The 18300-nt window shown below is 31.5% G+C and overlaps 1 protein-coding gene across 2 annotated transcripts; it reads left to right on the top strand.

Moving 5' to 3' along the window:
* Nucleotides 1-223: 223 nt before the first annotated feature.
* On the top strand, nucleotides 224-18058 carry LOC148621588 (uncharacterized). Of its 2 annotated transcripts, XM_088576122.1 has the most exons (21): nucleotides 224-354; nucleotides 1398-1474; nucleotides 1806-1849; nucleotides 2918-3830; nucleotides 4078-4127; nucleotides 5098-5154; nucleotides 7011-7148; nucleotides 8502-8624; nucleotides 8938-9009; nucleotides 9259-9410; nucleotides 9933-10025; nucleotides 10683-10769; nucleotides 11658-11765; nucleotides 12644-12830; nucleotides 13055-13198; nucleotides 14520-14605; nucleotides 14977-15047; nucleotides 15764-15906; nucleotides 16237-16366; nucleotides 16821-16895; nucleotides 17364-18058. In XM_088576122.1, exons 1-21 carry the CDS (start codon nucleotides 337-339, stop codon nucleotides 17377-17379), a joined length of 2784 nt encoding a protein of 927 aa, XP_088432248.1. In that variant the 5' UTR covers nucleotides 224-336; the 3' UTR covers nucleotides 17380-18058. The 2 variants fall into 2 exon arrangements, with proteins under 2 accessions (XP_088432248.1, XP_088432249.1); XM_088576123.1 differs by lacking the exon at nucleotides 9933-10025.
* Nucleotides 18059-18300: the final 242 nt, after the last annotated feature.

Genomic DNA, 18300 nt, shown 5'->3' with positions numbered 1-18300 from the left:
TTCAATATATCAAATTACTGGATCATGTCATACTATAGAATTGTGGTAATTTTCAAACAGCTATTCGGTCATTTGTTCATATGTCACCATTCCAGTTTTTTTATCTTTTTTTTCCAGAATTAAAAAAAAAACAGTGTTTTAGTGTTTTGGTTTGTTTCATTTGCATTCGTTTCGTTGTAGTACTGTTATAAAAATAGTCGTTTTTTTAGAATAGCTATTCGTTTGGATATTCAATTACTTTCTAGCAGCTACAAAAATGTATGTAGATTGTAGGTTGATTGACAATTAGTCATGTATAAGAATTAAAAATAGCAATGGGAAATTCCGAGATAAAAAATGTCGCTTGAAAGCAAGGTGAGTTAATTATAACATTAATCGTATTCAAATACAATGGATTTCACACATAGGTTCTTTTGTCTTCTACACTACTTGATCTGTTCATTCAGGCGTGCATATTTATTAGTTAAATACCCAATATATATAATTATTCAAGTATATATTTCTACTTTCGGTTTTGAATTTACATTTTATGATTTACTTAGTAAAGGGAATTTACATTTCAAATAATCTTGTTTTCATCAATGACAGATAGATAAAACGATGGACTACGTGCACAATGTCTATGCATGCTTGCGGATGCTAGATGCATATATGATTCGTTAATTTAGCAAGTTGTAAATATCACAACAAATTGAGCCAAAGAATATCAATAAATAAACAAATACGGACAAACATATTCAATAGGGAAAAACGGGTGAAATAGAAAAGAATATGCCAAATACAGCCAGGATCACTACTGATGTTCTGTTTCGGGGACTTTTGATTATATATTCAACTCCAAAGTTTCTGGGATTTCTGTATTATTTGCTGTTTTACAAATCTCGTCAAAAGAGGTGTCATGAAATTTTGTTTGCTTGTTTGTTTGTGTTGTTTTTGTTTTTGTTTTTGTTTTTGTTTATTTTTATTTATTTTTTTTTGGTGTTATTATTATCATTATTATTATTATCGGCTTGATTTAATTATTATTTCTATTACTTTTTTGCCCTGTTATATGTTTTTTCGGAAAAGCATTATTGGGCTATGGCCAACAATTATCTTCGACCAAATACGACTATTCTTTATTCGGGCATACTATATGGCTTATATAACAATATTCTATAACCCTTTTATCTTTTCGCAAGTTATGTTAAATTAAATTATAAAAGTAGTATATCCAAAAGATAACATTATCTTAAAGAAAGTTGGCGTTGTAAGTAAGTGGACTTAGCAAAAATATTTACCTTCTCTATTCCTCGGCATATCTTTGGATGCTACGGAATAAAAAATAAATGTGTTTATTTTGCAAACAAACAATGCTGTGTTAATAACAATACTTTATCAATTATATCACTTTTCAGTTCTTTGACATCAAAAGGGCAATATCTGAACTTAACACATCCCAAGTAGAAATCAAAGAAGCACTTCGACAAAGATGGTAATTTATTATATCTTTATGGGGGGTTTAAAGATGAAGGAGTAATGGTTTTTTTTATGAAGATTCAAACAACACTTTCTCCATTTTTATGTTATAAATAAAGTAGCATTTCTATATATTTAAACAATAATTACAAAACAAAACAAAGCTTCACAACCACCCCCAGAAAATAAACCTTATTTTCAAACAATAGCATTTACTCTATGTTTCTGTGAATGCAGTTTTAAAATGGTATGTCTTAATCCTTCGAATCCATTATTTCCGATATTCTGATTAATCACCAATATTTATATGAATAAAATAATGTCTATTTATCTTTTCTTTTTTTTAGTGACATTGAAGGTAATATTGGTACTACTGTCGAATCTATCGAAGGTAAATCTTATTATGCAACAAACATAATGATACTATTTTTTGGAGCACTTTGAACAGATCAAGCTCAAGGTACATACCACATTTGAAATTATTCTTATGAAAGGTTACTAAAGTTTATACGACGAAGAACTACAAAACTATTTCATCGAATGATGGACCGAGTCGAAACGCTTCAAAATGGTACAACCAATTAAACTGAAGTGCATATAAAATTTAAAATCTTTCTGATCAAATATTAATAATAGTCTTGAGACAATAATAAACAGAACATACCAACACCGCGGGCGTTTTCCTTTTGAAAAATTTGAGGCATTTTGCGCCACAACTCTTTTGTGTCAGTATTCCTTTTGCGCCATTTTACTTTTCGATTTTACGTAGTTAAATTGCGCCAATAAATTAATGATCCTTCTACCCCAGAATACAAGTAAATTTTGGTTTGTGCTACATTAGATTGTTGTGTTGTTATTGTATGTTATTCACCATTTTTTATACATCTCTTTATAATTCGTTGTTCATCTTATATTTTAAGTCAATCTAAATGACTGCATCACAAAGTTACATCCTTAAATCAGTGAATATGGCCTTCTTTATTAATCAGCTATGGAATATGTTAGCGACAGACGGACGGACGAGCAATACTTTATCCATTATAAAATAGAAAACTATTAAACCATTTACATATAAGTTATCCAGTTATTTCTTCTTTCTTTTTTGTTAATTGTAAAATTTAATGTTGAAAATTGAAAAACAAATAATTACAATCAAATTAAAATTAAAATAAAAAAAAATAATAATTATAATAAATAATTTATATTTGGTTTTTATTCTGCATATATATGAATATATATCTTTTAAATATACATGTATTTTTATGTTTCTTTTCTTTAATTCATTTCTAATTCATTTTCTTTATTTTATGATCATTTTACTTTAGATTTTTACTTCTGATATTTAATTTCCATTTAGTATTATCCGCAAAAGTTTTTGATTTTTTTTTTCGGGGGTGGGGGGACTTTAAATAATACAAAGCAAGCATACCGATTTCATGAATTAAATATCATTTTTCAGCCCTAGACAGAAGTGTCACTGGTTTAGAAACTCAAATCGAAGAACAGTCTGGTTTGATAAAAGAAGTGACTACGCTTGCAATTCGACTGCTAGAACAAGTTGATAGTATAACAAATAGATTTGACGATTCAAATGATATCACTCAGCAAGTAGCAAATGACGGTGAGTGTTCTCAAGCAACGGGTAGATCTGATGAACAGACTAGAGAAGTCGACGAAAATTGTGTAAGTAAGCCCACGCAACAACGGACATTTGTCGTTCAGCATGTTACTGAGGATGCACCTATCTTTAGACATTTACACCGACAAAGGGAGAGAAGTAAAAGTAGAGAAAATTCAAAATCAGATGAATCGACAAACCAAAGAATAGAAAAAGCAAACAATTCAACAAATCAAAACACTGTAGACATAGATCAGCAGCAAAATAATAATGAGGTAAAATTAACAGAATCAGCAAATAGAGATATAGCAGCAAAAAGCTTATTTGGAGGTCTTAAGAACAAGGACGATACCAGTGTTTCTTATAAGCGTGAACAACAACCTAATGACAGAACACATTGTCAAAAAGATAATGATAGTGTGTATATACCATCAACACAATCCTTACGTGAAGAAAGGAGCAATAATTTTCTTAAAGAACAATCGGATACTAAGTATGCTAATAGCACACCGAGGCTAGATCCATCACTTTGTATTACCTCAAACAACCTCGATCAAAACTCTCGAGGAAAAGACATGTATAAAAACGAGTTTGGATATAAACAAAAACTGTGTACGATCACGTTTGATAACCGAGTTTGTTTTCATGCCAAACAAAACTGCTTCGAAGGTGTTGCTACAGCTTTAAGTGGAGATATTCCTACTGATCCACATGAGGAGCCAAATATAAAGATTGAGGAACCATCATTTGATAGGTACGTGTAAATGTCTTTACTTTTATTGTCTAACTATATTGTGATTTCCAATAATTTTAAATTGAATTAACTTCCAAAAGACACTTTTTTTATCAAAGATATTTTATCTCATATCAGTTTTTTTTAACCTGTATTTTCATGTTGGGTCAATTTTTAAAACGTTTTAGACATAAATCTATATAACATACCTTCATATTAGCAGGATTTCTAGTTCTGTTCATTTTTTAATTTTCATTTTTTATTACAGTTTACAGGCTGAGGAATTCGCTGACCCATGTTCGGGTACTTTCGGTTTTGGTAAGTATCTTATATACCCTGAAATGTGTATTAATGTTACTTAATGATAAAATTGCCGTTGTGTAGCTGTATATTTAAAGCATATCTTTGTAGATGTCGCCTTTTTATTGGGGATTTTATCAAGATAATCTGTTATGATATTGCCATTTGATAGTTTGTCATAGCCAGAACAAAAAGTTAAGAATTTCAAATGATTGAATTGAAACGTTGACTGACTGCTTAATTATTGTTAAACGTCCTATGAATATATTTCCGAAATTTCGGAACGAAAAGGATTAAAATCGAATAAATCCTGCTTTGTACTAGACCAACATGCTTAGCCGGGTCTTTATTATATGTATCCAAGCTCCAAGCCAACCACTTTATTCCCTTAAGTACCACGTGCTTTGAAGAGAAGCAGTGATTACCAGTTTTAAAGACTTTGATGCGACTCGACCGGGAATCGGACTTCCCGCGCTGGAGGCGAGCCCCCAACCTTGAGATCTCCGCGCGGTCTCATTGTGGGACAGACAGCAAAGAGTAATCAAGGGAACCAATGTTGTAGCGGATATCAGAGGAATGTAATTCAGGGGAAAACCAGTCATGGAAAACAGACACACACAACGAAGACCATAAAATATCCAAAATAATACGTAAAAAGTTACATAAGTGAATGAGCAAATTGGGCTCCTTTGAAACCTGGGAGCATGGACTAGATGCACCGGTATGATTAACGTCCACTGCTTTTCTAGAAACGCCCGCCGAGCTGCATAACCGTAAAAATAATGGTAACAACAAAATTACCGAACAATAATCCGATTCATAATCAAGTCAAGTCCAAAATAAATGTTGCAAAATATATTACACCACCGGAACAGCTAGTACCGCAATGGTCCTGATTTGGTAGAGGCAACAATTGAATGTATTTTTTTCATATCTGACAACAATAAATACCAATTGTTTTGATTATAGTTATATATATTTTTTTCAGACAAACCTAAAACAATTACGGAATGGTTGTCTTATGCTGATCAGATAAGAGTAAATGGTAATGCATTCATCTTAAGTTTACAATCTCTTTGATTTTCCTATTCAAAACATATACTGGGTTAATAATTATTGTTTTATACATGTACGACGGTAAGTCGTATGATTGGTATTATGATGTCGATCATTAAACATTGCATGTCCATACCACTATTTGAGGATAGGGAGTATAGGTTTATGCAATTTATTTTGATAATATACGATAAAGAACTAATCTATAAAAGGAAGACCGAGATAGATGTTTGGGGTGTGAAGTGAAATTTTTAGAAATTAAAGGCAACTTCGGGACCAGAAAAAATCAATTCCAGACAAAAGTTTAACCTAAGTGAAAAGGTCATTTTTCTTGCGATTGCGAGAGTTGTGGTTGACCAATTGTTATGACATTTGTATATAATTTTATTAACCACGGAAGAAAGATTCTTTTATAATTTGGAATTTGTGGTCCCTGTCGACTAAGAATAAGGGGCCAAAATTGGTAAAAATTGGTGGTTTGTTAAGACCCACGCAGAATGTTTGTTTTTTTATTTCAGGTTTTGAATTATTTTTATTTCCTTTGTTAATTATAGTAAACAAATGTATCAGCGAATTTGATGTTTTCTAGACCGTTGCCAAGTTATAAAGGGACAAAGATACCACATCCCCCCCAAAAAAAAGTAACGCCTTTTTTTTCGGGTCGATTTCAAATTTTTGCTAACCTTGCAACATGGGATCAGTTAGACGTTTTTCTCATATATTTCAAAAACTGTTAGGTTTAGCCAAATACTTTCAATTGTCGAAATAATCCTTATTGCAACGCCTAATAAGGTCTACAATGTATCAAAGTTGTCGGACGACTCCTTGTTAGAGTTATTGCATAGTTTTCATCCAATATCTTGGAAAAGATGATAGATAGAAAGAACCTTTCATTTGCTGAAATGATCCTTATGATTAGGCTACAAAGGTCTGCGGGATTAAAGTTGTCGTATGACATCTTCTCCTCTGAAACTAATGAATGAATATGGATGAAATTTAGGGTACTCTGCAGAAAGTTTATGCTTCGATTTTTGATCCGTCGAAAAAATGACTGTCGTTTTCCAAAATAAAGAATATGGGTCAGACAGCAGTTTTTCGCATTATCTCCAAAACTGTTAGGTTTAACGAAAATCTGACTGTGGTAATGTTTTCAGCATGATTAGAAATATCTGTGGTCATATATTTGTGAAAATCTGACGACCAAAGTTTGAGTTTTTGCTCTCTTTGGAGTATTTTTCTTGCTGGTTTTATAACTTTTGAAAATCTTCTCGGAAACTACAATACAAAAGTCTGATTGTTCACGAAATTCTGACATGCCGTTAGCATGTTCAGCATGATTCGATCTATCTGTGAACGAATTTTGGTGAACATCTGTGGACCTATTTTGGAATTATTGACTTTTTTTTTACTTTTAATGTTTTGACTTTAAAAAATCTTCTCAGAAACTACTATACAAAATTCAATGAAATGTATGATTGTTTCTTTGGGTATCTTGCATAAAATGACCGTTTGGAATTTTTATCCATAAAAAAACTTGACCACTTCTACAAATTGAATGTAGCAAATAAAACCAGGTGAGCGATTCAAATCTCTCTTGGTTAATAATACGGCACCACACGGGCTTCCGATCGGCCGTATTGAAATTTAAGATAATAGCCACTATTTCAAGATGGTTTCCAGCCAAAAAAAGAACAACAAATATCAAAAAACTCATGGAGGCATACAAAATTATATGGACTTCCTGTTACGCTATATCTAGTTGATAATGATTTTATATTTAGAAACGGACTACAATTTCATTGTTAACTGAACGTTTAAAGGTAGATCTTTTGTCTAATTTTTAAGGATTGGTAAAAAGACAAACTGGTGCTGTAAAACGCGGGATACAAGGACATGACTATGTTTTAGTACTAGACTGCTCTGCAAGGATGAAAGGACAGAAATTCATCACAATGATTAACGCCGTCAAAACATATATAAACGGTCAGAGTTAAAAGTTCTTACATGTTTATACTGTAGACAATAATTGATTGGTTGTAAATAAGTTGATTGAGTAAGACAAATATCGGTTGTGTGTTCTGCATTTTTTTACTTTATAATTAGCTGTGTTCATTTATCCCCCACTTGCAAGGGGTATCATAGTTTTTTTTCCGTACTTCTTTCATTTACACAGAGTGTGACCCATTTCTTGCGCATTACCAACCCAAACCACCGAAAAGAATTAATGAAACTTTCACAGCATCGTTATGACTTTTTCCCGTTGTTCAACTTTTATTTTAAATTTTGATCTAAATTAATTTTGACGTGTGTGGAGTATATAGTAAAGGGATATCCATGCGTTTTTTCTGGTCATCCCTTCACTAGCTTCTAGATCGTCTACTTCATATTTACCGAGCGACTCAAAATTTTTATATGTGCGGTTCCGGGAAAATTTTGGTCACGGATTTCTCAGCATCCATCATTGGAAGGAATGATTAATTGGTATATGGTTTTAGCATGATGACTTGTATCGTGTCTCTCCTTTCCAGCTGTCTATGTCATCTACTGCCTGTTTTCCGAGCGACTTATATTTTTTACGTCCGGTTGGGAAGATGGTGTTTCAGATTTCTCAGCCTCATTGGAAGAAATGATTAGATATTTGGAGATATAGTGATTAGATGAGTTTTTACGATATTTTTTACATACAGATTTCAGCTTTATATATCATATTATTTTCGTTATTTAAAATTTCATTTTTCTAGCCAGAAACTATAAAGCCCCTGGGGACTTTTGCTCAACCTTAAACACTTCAATGGGTTACATGTAAATAGGCATTTTTGAATATAACAAGAATGAATTTTAATGATATGACAAAACAAAATTACCCAGCTAGGGTAAAAATATGCATAAACACTTTTAAGTCTTCTTTTTTTCGGTTCTGTATCTACTTAACTTCTGTACATAATGCAATTTTCACCATAATTTTTAGTTTTAAGATCCAAATCAATTTTGGTGTCAAAATATACATGTTATCAGATGGCAGATTTGGTGTATTATTTTACTGAATATTGCTCTTTTTTATACTTGTACATGTAAAATATCACTACTTATAATTATGAAAGTGGAAGCAATGTTTCTAGTATTGTGAACAGATAAAAGTAAGAATGTTAGCATGTTTCCAGGTTTAATATTTAAGTGTTTCTCAATCTATTTTAATGTATTCAAGATTTCAAGAAAAGTATCGATTTCAAAAGTTAATTTTGAAAACTTTGAAAATATTTTACTGCTTATATGTGAGCATTTTATTCCAAACAAAACTTTATGAACGAACATTTATAAAATATTAACATTGTGTAGGCATAAAAGAGGTAGCTATGACCCTCAATTTAGAGGACAATGTAGGAATTGCTGTTTTTGGGGACATTTCAACAGTGATTGCTGAACCTACTTGTGACTACAACAAGCTGTTACTGCAGATAGGTATACTTAATATTGCTTTAAAAGACCTGTTTAATGTTTATTGAAGTATCTCCAATAATTTCAAAGAAAATGTAACAAAATAGATTTCTCTTTCGTCATTTCTGTTGAATGTGAGTCCAGAATCTTGTTAAATAGGGGAAATATTACAAAGTCTTAGATATTTTAATTATGTTTCTATTGTTTTTGTTTTTTGATTTGTTTTTAGCGTGTTCGTGTTATATGTTTTATTGGTTATAAGTTTTTTTTCTTTGTTTGATTTTACACTTATTTATTTATGATAATTGATATCTTAATTAGCATAATAATTTTGCAGACCAACTTAAGCCTGGAGGAGATGCACCATTAGTCGGAGGACTGCTTATGGGTCTAGCAGGAGTTTTAGGATGTAATGTATTTGTTCTTGTTGTATCTGTGACACCAATTTACATACACTATAACAATACATTTTCTTGATTTTATTGTAAGTTCTACACAATTCGTACGTTACTGCTATCCCAATGAGAAACCCAGGAAATAAGAAATCATAACAGCAAAGTAAACGCTTTCCAGCAATGAATGAGTAAAAAATTGTATGAAGTATTGATTATACAACCATTACTGAATACAAAATTGGAAATTAATGATATCATTTCAGGTGGCAGTGTGTCATCCATAGGGGAATTCGATATACAAGGATATGCCATAGTCTTTACTGATAACAGTTCTGAAAATACAACAACTGCGCTTGATTTAGGATTGTATCCGGCATATAGTTACAGCTACCTTGATTCTGCCAAAAATGCTGCTGTAAGTACTGAAAACCCTCTTTTAGCAATGTGTTTCATAATTGGTTCGTTATGACATTTAGCAAATAGAGGAAACTCTTTATTTTTTTTAACTATCAAACAATACAACCGTACGTTTTCTTGTTCATTAAGGAAAATTTGAAAGGAACATAATTTAAATTGTTTTGCGCATATGAGATTTGTTCTAGAATGTCTGCTAATAAGGGAGAAACTAGGAATGAAAATTAAGGTAAGCAATAATGTGTTGCTGAATTAAGGAATGACAAGCTAGGAAAGTTTGTATAGAATGGATATATAGAGTTTATATGTATGCTCTGAAACTTCAATGGCTTAAAGTCGTCCCACGGGAAGTGATGTATTTCGAAAATGTCGTATGCAGTAAGGTAGTGGTTTAATTAAAACGGCCCACAGGATGTGTTGTAATAAGTTTGCATGTTCCCGTTTGTTTAAGTCCAAGCTCATAGGCCAAGCCTAAAAACTTATTGACTTTATATTTACGATTGCACGATTGAAATTTTTTAAGAGACTAGCAGAAGCTAGAGGCGCCGTAAAACAAATAGCAGATAGTGGTATGAAATTGTTTTATGTTCCTGTTGAAGAATACAGCCAAAACCAGGTAAATGTGGCATTATTAAATTCAAATATTGATTATTGACAGTTAGAGAGTTTTAAATGTCAAACGATGTTTTGGCGAAATTGTTGACTCACAATCAAGGCTAAACAGTACATTGCTCATGTACGCGTGAGTTAATTGTTTAAAAGGTGATTGTGGTGGGTGTTTGTGAACGACGTTTACACAATTGCTTTCCGTAATTACACCTATAAGAAGATTTTCATTGTTAGTGGATGATACTGAAACATCTATACCTGATGTTGATACATCTTGATTTGTAAGAGATAATAATTTTCCTATTCGATTTGATTTCAATGTTACTTGTGTTATCTATCATCATATAACCTTGTGTTAACATTTTACTAATTATTGAGATGTTAAACATTTATTTGAGGTTTTCAAGCTAGTTGATGTGGTTAAGGTAAAGAAAACCAGTGATTTGTTATCATTTAGAAATAAATTTGGTTATCCCTTCGTAAAATGATAATTACCTGATGAAATTCCTTGGTCATCTGGATTATTTAAAAAGAAATTTAAATTTTCTATCAAACTAAGATTGAAATACCTATATAAACGACTGAAAGCTAAAATTTCCTTGCAAATTTTTCAGTTTACTTCCTAAGACATTTCACTACATTACTTGCCGTATTTTTTTTTAAGATAATGGACATAGCACTACAGCATACAAACGGTAAAATAGTTAAACCTAATGAAATGTACCGTTTAGTAAGAATGACTCAGACACTGGTAAGTCAGGTTTTATTACCCCTACTTTTCGTTGGGGTGTATTGTGATATGGTGTCCGCCTTTTCGTCCTTACTTCATTCCATTGTTTTACGCAGTTTTCATAGAATCTTTATTACATGTTCCCATTGTGCACTTTCTATTTTTGATTTTAATTTAAAAAAGTGATTTTTAAATCAAAAAGTGCTTGTAATCTCATCGGGTCAACGTTATCAAGTAAGTGATCATTCCATTGCTCACATGTTTTCTAGTTTAATATGAAATGTATATACAAAAGAACAAAACAGAATCCGAAAGGTTTTTAGGATTAATGGATATATATATATATGGATTTGCAAGTACTATGTAACATGTGGTTCACTTATAAAAGAAATAATTATAAAGATTCGATATCTACATACATCACAAGCTAATTAAGCTACTTAGATTTTTTAGATGATGATATAATAAGCATTTGGAATTATGGCGCGAAACTGATTTCTCTAGATTTTCCATAGGTTTTGTCTAAGTAAAACCCTAAAGATGTATAGAAAATTCATAAAAACTCATGAATTACATTTTCGGGTGTTTAGAATGAAGTTATTAGAAGAAAAGTGTGGTCACTGGGACAAAAATATGCATGTATAAAATGGATAAAACCAGAGAAATCTAAAAATCTAACAAATATGACTGAACATGAGCAGCCATTACTTTTATAAGGGATAGTTAGAAAGTATGTTATGATGAACTACAACTTATATCTTGTTTGTGTCCTTGGTCTTAGAATTGTAAAATGTTTGTATAATATTTTACTGTGCTTTTTGTAGAGTTGTAAAATGTTTGCATAATATTTACTGTGCTTTTTGTAGAGTTGTAAAATGTTTGCATAATATTTTACTGTGCTTTTTGTAGTTAATTGGAACACGCATAGCATCAGAACTTAGATTTCAGAGGTCTGCATTAACACGAGATATGGTGAAGGAGAGAATGACCCTGGTCAAAGAAGCCCATGAACATAATGTAAGTATAATCTCCAACTGTCTTTCATGTAGTTAATTTGTATCCAGTAGCTTGACACTCTCAACTGTATGACCTTGTCACGTGTTTAAGGAATTTTCTTGTAATGTTCTTAAGAAGTGCAGCATAAAGACGCATTTCAACAAATCGAGAGTTTTATTCTTTCTACTAATAAGAAAACCTGTTTGAACCAAATCTCTATGAATTAATTTCTTTGGTTTACACATGTGTGTAGTTTATATGCACTATAAAGAATGTGTGTCAGTTCCTGAATGGTTCAAACAGATTACTGATTTTGTTCTGCTTCGATGCTTATTTTATCTTATGTGTCAAGTATTAAGCAATTTAGACTTACGAAAAAAATATCACACAGTAAGTTGATTTTCAATATTTATTATCTTTTCTTAAGACGAATAGTGAGTTTGATAACACAATAATACATCTAGTTCTCCATCGTTATGAGAGTGGAGAGAATTCACTTCAATCTGGCGAGTGCATTTTATGTTTGAAGTGAAGTTGTATAGTTTGAGTGTATATAAAATTATGTATCTTATAGTTCAAACACCTGACTACAGCAACATGCATGCGTAGATGGGTTACACACAATTTCTTTCGTTTAAGGTAGATTCTTATTTTATGAGATTTGAGACTGTAGCAGAGGTTCCTCTATCATGTAGACTATGATTTTACTCATGTTTTGCCATTCCTTTGACGGACTTGTTATGACACGACTTTTTCGACTATATTTTGTTTCTTTCTAATTTACCGATATCACTACTCTGTTTACTTCAATTTTTCAAATTTATTTTGTTTATTTTGTTTTTCGTTTATTTATCTGTATTGATATTGTTTAGTTGTGAACTTGCCTTTTTTATTTAAAGGAAGATTGTATCGATTTGGTTCTAGAATTAGCTGACCCACTATATGTATCATCAAAAAAAGGCCTTTTTATTGAACTGAGCAGCAAAACACTAAGCCTTGGTGACAGAGTAAAACGCGGTCCGAACTGGGTGTTCGGTGAACAAGATTCCCGACGTCCAGGGACAGTAGTCGGCGAAAATGAATTAAGTGAGTTGTATATCTTCTACTTTAATTTTCGCATTTTTATCGTCAGTCCTAAAGGATTTTGTATTGCTTTTTCAAAAATATAGGGTATTGTTTTGTAGTGCAATCATTTTTAATTAGATTATGAGATATGCATGTTAATAAAGGTTGAATTTAATGTAACAAATTCAGTTCAAGAATTTGCTTTGTAGCTTTTTTGATTTTTATATCTATTTGATTTATTGTAGATTATATTTGGGTTAGATGGGATAGTGGTGATATCAATGTTTATGTGTATGACGAAAACATTCGACAATTCTCGATAGAAAAGATAAACAGTTACCGGATGGTAGTGGATGAACTTGTAGCTGTCGGTTGTAGAGTTGAAAGAGGTAAAACATATATATATATATATAGAAAGGTGTGAAAAATTCCCAACGATGTTAGAACTGTCAAATTTGCGATGCAAATTTTTGGTCGTTCCCCCCGCGGGACTCGAACTCGTACCGCTGTGACATCTATAGCAACACCGCCTGCACAAAGTCCAGCGCCCTAGACCACTTGGCCAGCTACGCTATATAAAAATATAGCTTTCGCTGGCCGGGTCATTCCTCCTCGTAGGATTAATCTAGGGCTGTAACTTAGTATACGATGTATGGTAGTACGGGACAGTTCATTTAGATGTTATTATGTAGGATAGAGGATCAAATTAATGATGCATGTCACAACAAATCAATATTATACAAACGTCTCAGAATGTGACGACTCTATTCGCTACACTGCTCCATCGGATCAAATTGATACAGGGAAGATATGTAAACGTATAGAAAGGTCTGAAAAATTCCCAACGATGTTAGAACTGTCAAATTTGCGACGCAAATTTTTGGTCGTTCCCCCGCGGAACTCCAACTCGTACCGCTGTGACATCTATGGCAACACCGCCTGCACAAAGTCCAGCGCCCTAGGCCACTCTATATATTTTACTTAATTTGTATTTTCTATGTTTTCCTTGTGAGGTAGTACAACGATGTCAGTACTTGTGTTATCAAGCGTCTTTTTATTATACTCACTTTCGTCAGCTTATCCGTATCTATGTGATGAACTTTACTTTGATTCATATGCTATACTTTTTGGTGGGGAGGGGCGTAAAAACTTTATTTGAATATCATTGTACACCAACTTTTAATATTTTTAACGAAATGACTTTGAAGTATCCATTTAAGCCCAAGTATCATGCTTTAAGACTGACATACAGAATGAATTCCTTAGTTATACTGTTTTTACAAATTTGTGCAACTTACCTTCTTGAAAAAGTTGATGAACGAATCACTTTCGTGTTTATGAAGTTATTTTTCCTCTTTTCCATTTCCCTTTTTTTCAAATCCCAGAGTTTGTAGGGAGTATGTAATATGCTATATTGACTTAAAATTTCTCTGCATCAAATCTAGATAATTCAACAATTATGTAGTTTAAACTTCAATTATATTGTATAACGCATGCTTATGTTAAATACTTTTTCTTGTGATAGGTCGAATGTTTTCTTTATTGTTATATTTATTTAAATTAAATTTTATAAAAAAAAATAATAAGCCTAACCTATTCTAACTGAATTCTCTTTTCAGATTGTTTCTAAGAAATTCAAATTTAAAAAAAATGTTAAATTCATGTTGAACATTAGTAATATTCTATAAGTTAACAAGCACACTATTTCAGGAAATGATTGGACGTATGACAATGAAGATGGAGGACACGGAAGCCAAGGAACTGTCCTTAAAGTAAATGATAATGGTTCCGTAATTGTAAGTTGTTTCCTCCTATAAGTATATTAGTTAAAAGGGTGTGAGTTTTGGTAATTATGACATATACTTAACTCAAAGTAAAAAAAATAATTTAATTTTGAAAAAAAATTATAAAAATTCTTGTATAACTTTAAACCTGGAGCTAATTCAAAAAAAATGAAATAAAAGTTCCTTAATGTATCAAAATAGTTTTAACTTACAAATGCGTTTTTACGATTCATTTTTGCAACAACTTAATAAAATAGTGCTTAAAATGTTATAGACGACAACTGGACGCGGTGAACTTAAGTTTACGGCTCATATGATATAACTATGTAAACACATAAGGTGGAAAACATAAAAAAAACTATTACACAATTTTCGTCTTTAAGGTACGCTGGGATTGTAGAAAAGTTGCTTTGTACAGAATGGGGCAAAATGGATTATTCGAAGTAAAACTGAGGTAGACAAGTAGCTTTTTTATATGTATGGACTTACTTTTGAATGTGACCCCGCACTCAAATACAAGTCAGCAGGAGGCTCAACTTTCATAAATTTTGAAAACTCCCCTTTATAATTTAACTCAGAAATGAACAAATATAAATCAACCTTAAGTTTTGTGTCGCTGAGTCCTTTATTTTGATACTCCGTTTATGAAAATTATTGGCTGTTTGCATCTAATTTGACGAAACATTTGTTCTTTTTCCTTTATAGTTATTTTACAGGTTGTGTGAAATTACAAGCAAAACACACCTCGTAGTGCGAAACACGAAATATTTTTATTTTGCAAAAATTTGATATCAATTGTCATATTTAATGTATGATTCAACCAACTTAAATATCTGTACTAAAATAAAAGACAATAAAAAGCTTCATTCTAGAACATAATCGAAATCTGAAGACTGACAAAAGAGAAAGAAAGGACACTCTCTACAGAGTTTGCTGTTAGACCGCACAATGATATAATTTGAGAATTACATGTACATGGAATAACTTAATCATGTATGCTAGCATTGGACACAAAATTAATTTAAAGAATATATCGAAATGAACATTTCGAAATAAACATATATATAAACACTATCGTTGGTGACGTAGGGAAAAATATATGTAATGCATGTAGTACTGGAATTGACAATTTTAATAAGCATATGTCTTTCTTTTGTTTTGTTTTTTTAGTGATGAATCTAACCTGACACCTGGTCATTTAAGGACACCAAATCCTGACATAGTTAATGAAGACGACATTAGAGTTAACCAGAACAACACAGAAGATATTAAAATTGACAAATATATCATTCCAGTGAAATCAAAAACTGAAGGTAAAGAAATTAATCTTTATGTCCGTACTTATTCACAAAAAAACCGCGTTTGTTTTTTTTAAGGTAAAACATGCTGGACATATGAGAAAAGAGGGGCGTTTATCTATTTGTAATCTGATTTTTACAATAATATTTTATTTTGCCAAGACTTAGACAAGAATACAGTAAGTGATAAAATATTTCCTAGGTAAGAAAGTGGCGATGATAATATCGTTTTCAATATATTAATGCTCTCTGCGGGAATAACATTTTATGCCTCAGATCAAATATGAAGCATATTAAGAATAGTGTATTGTAAAGAAGCTGATGACGTCGTTCGGTAATTTTCAGTAAAAGCTGTTTGGGAATACAAAGACAACGATGAATGGACACCGTTTTCTCCAGAAATTCAGATACGACTTGAAAAATATTATTCGAGGACCCCGAATGGTAAACCTCTACTAGAAATTGAAAGTGTGTCGTAAGTTATCTGCTTTAGTTATTAATTATACGATCTCTCTCAAGGACAAATATAGCTTTTTGTTTCAGATAAACATGCATATATGTTATTACATTATTGTATAAATATTTAAATTATTTTCATGTCAATAATAACGAAGAGTAAAATTGTTCTACTCACATAAGTTATTAAGGAGGTATACTCTTACAAATCATTGGAACGTTTATATCAGCATTTTACATCAATCTCGTGTAAGCATCAAAGTAACTTGGACTGATTTCATTCTGTTTCAAATGAAAGCTTGATAGGCTTTGTTAAACTTTATATGATACAAACATATCACTGATTTCAAGTTATTTCCTTACCCTGGGTCTACCTCTTTAAATTTATAAGTATTTGTTTCTATCTAATACAAAACCGTATGTTTACACTGTGTTTAGTCTATTGCAAGTTGACTTTGTCAATTTTTACATAGATATAGTATAGACTTCCGACAAATGAAGAAGATTCACATCAATACAAAAGAAAAGGTCGATATACAAAGAAGAAGGTATATTACGTATTTTTATCCTTAAAACAATGTTTCTTTTTAATAAGTCGACCCTGACATTTTTTTTCCTTGAATACAAAACCTGTTTCCGTTGATTTCATGATATATCGAATAACGTTTTTACAATCCTAAAATTTATTGATAAATTTCGTATCCTGAATTTATAATAACCTCTGTTTAATCGAGTTCAAGGGAAAAGACACATAGGCAAACGCGCACTTATGCTAATAAAAAGGTAAAAAAAAAAGTATAACATGAAAGAACATCATTCGAGATGTACATCCCCCGCAAAATACTAGAATAAAAATGCACAGTAATATCAGCTGAATATGTTGTAAATGGCGAGCTATCAGCGGCGGTCAGACCATTGTGTTCATAAAATTTTATTTTATATATTACTATAATTGACTAAAAGCTATTGCTGTTTTATCCAACTCTAATTTAATTATATTTATTTACATTTTTCAGTTTATCTGAATCCTGAAAATATCATTTTAGAGGAAAGAATTGTACTGTGATACTTTCTATAACATTATCCTGAATACAAGTTAGCAGGTCGTTTATAAAGTGAAAATGTGCATGTCTTAGATTCTAGTCTATATACATCATGGTAAAAAGGAAGAAGGCTCACTGTCATTGTGGAACCGTGAATAAGTTATTCTACCGCCAAATCATTCTATGTTAAAAATCGCTTCAATGTGTAGCAAATATATTAGCTGTAATGTTACCTTCATTATAATCATCATTATTCCTGAAAGGGTAATTGTTTTTGTTTGAGAGACTTTTATCTAGTCAAATTGTCTCGTCTGTTGTTCTATGTGAATTGATATCTTGCCAATGGGATTATTTCAAGATTCAAGATTCAAGATTTTATTTTGAAACTCAGGCACATTACAGTGCAACATAAGCATGTTATACAATACTAATAAAATATATAAAGACAATACAATATACATAGAATTACAATTAATGAATTCAAAAACATGGGGGATTATTTAAAAGTCAAACATATTGTGCTTCGACTTGTATTTGTGACAGGCCTTTATTAGGACAAACGATTGTTCCATTTACTGTATTTTATGCGTTTTCAATTCTACTACATATTCCTATTAATATACATATGTACTATATGTACTATTACTATTTGCAATTTCAATTGAAAGGTTGTCCTGATTATGCGTGTAAATTGCAAAAACAATAATGACATATTTTTAAACAGAATATAATGAAGACTTTTATACAAATAAAGTATCTACACTCTGTACAAAATACCTTTATCCCTTTGCAGGCTACCGGAAATAATAACGCATCTTAACATGCAAATCCGCATATAAGATACCTATATTCATCTTGTTCAATTTCATTAAACCTATACCACCGTATATCATAAGAACGATGCAATACC

This window comes from Perna viridis, chromosome 3, assembly GCF_037379345.1.
Source record: "Perna viridis isolate PV_CMFRI_1.1 ecotype Kerala chromosome 3, ASM3737934v1, whole genome shotgun sequence".
NCBI classification, from domain to species: Eukaryota; Metazoa; Mollusca; class Bivalvia; order Mytilida; family Mytilidae; genus Perna; species Perna viridis.
The sequence above is the reverse complement of the archived record's forward strand: the minus strand, read 5'-3'. Positions and strand labels throughout refer to the sequence as shown.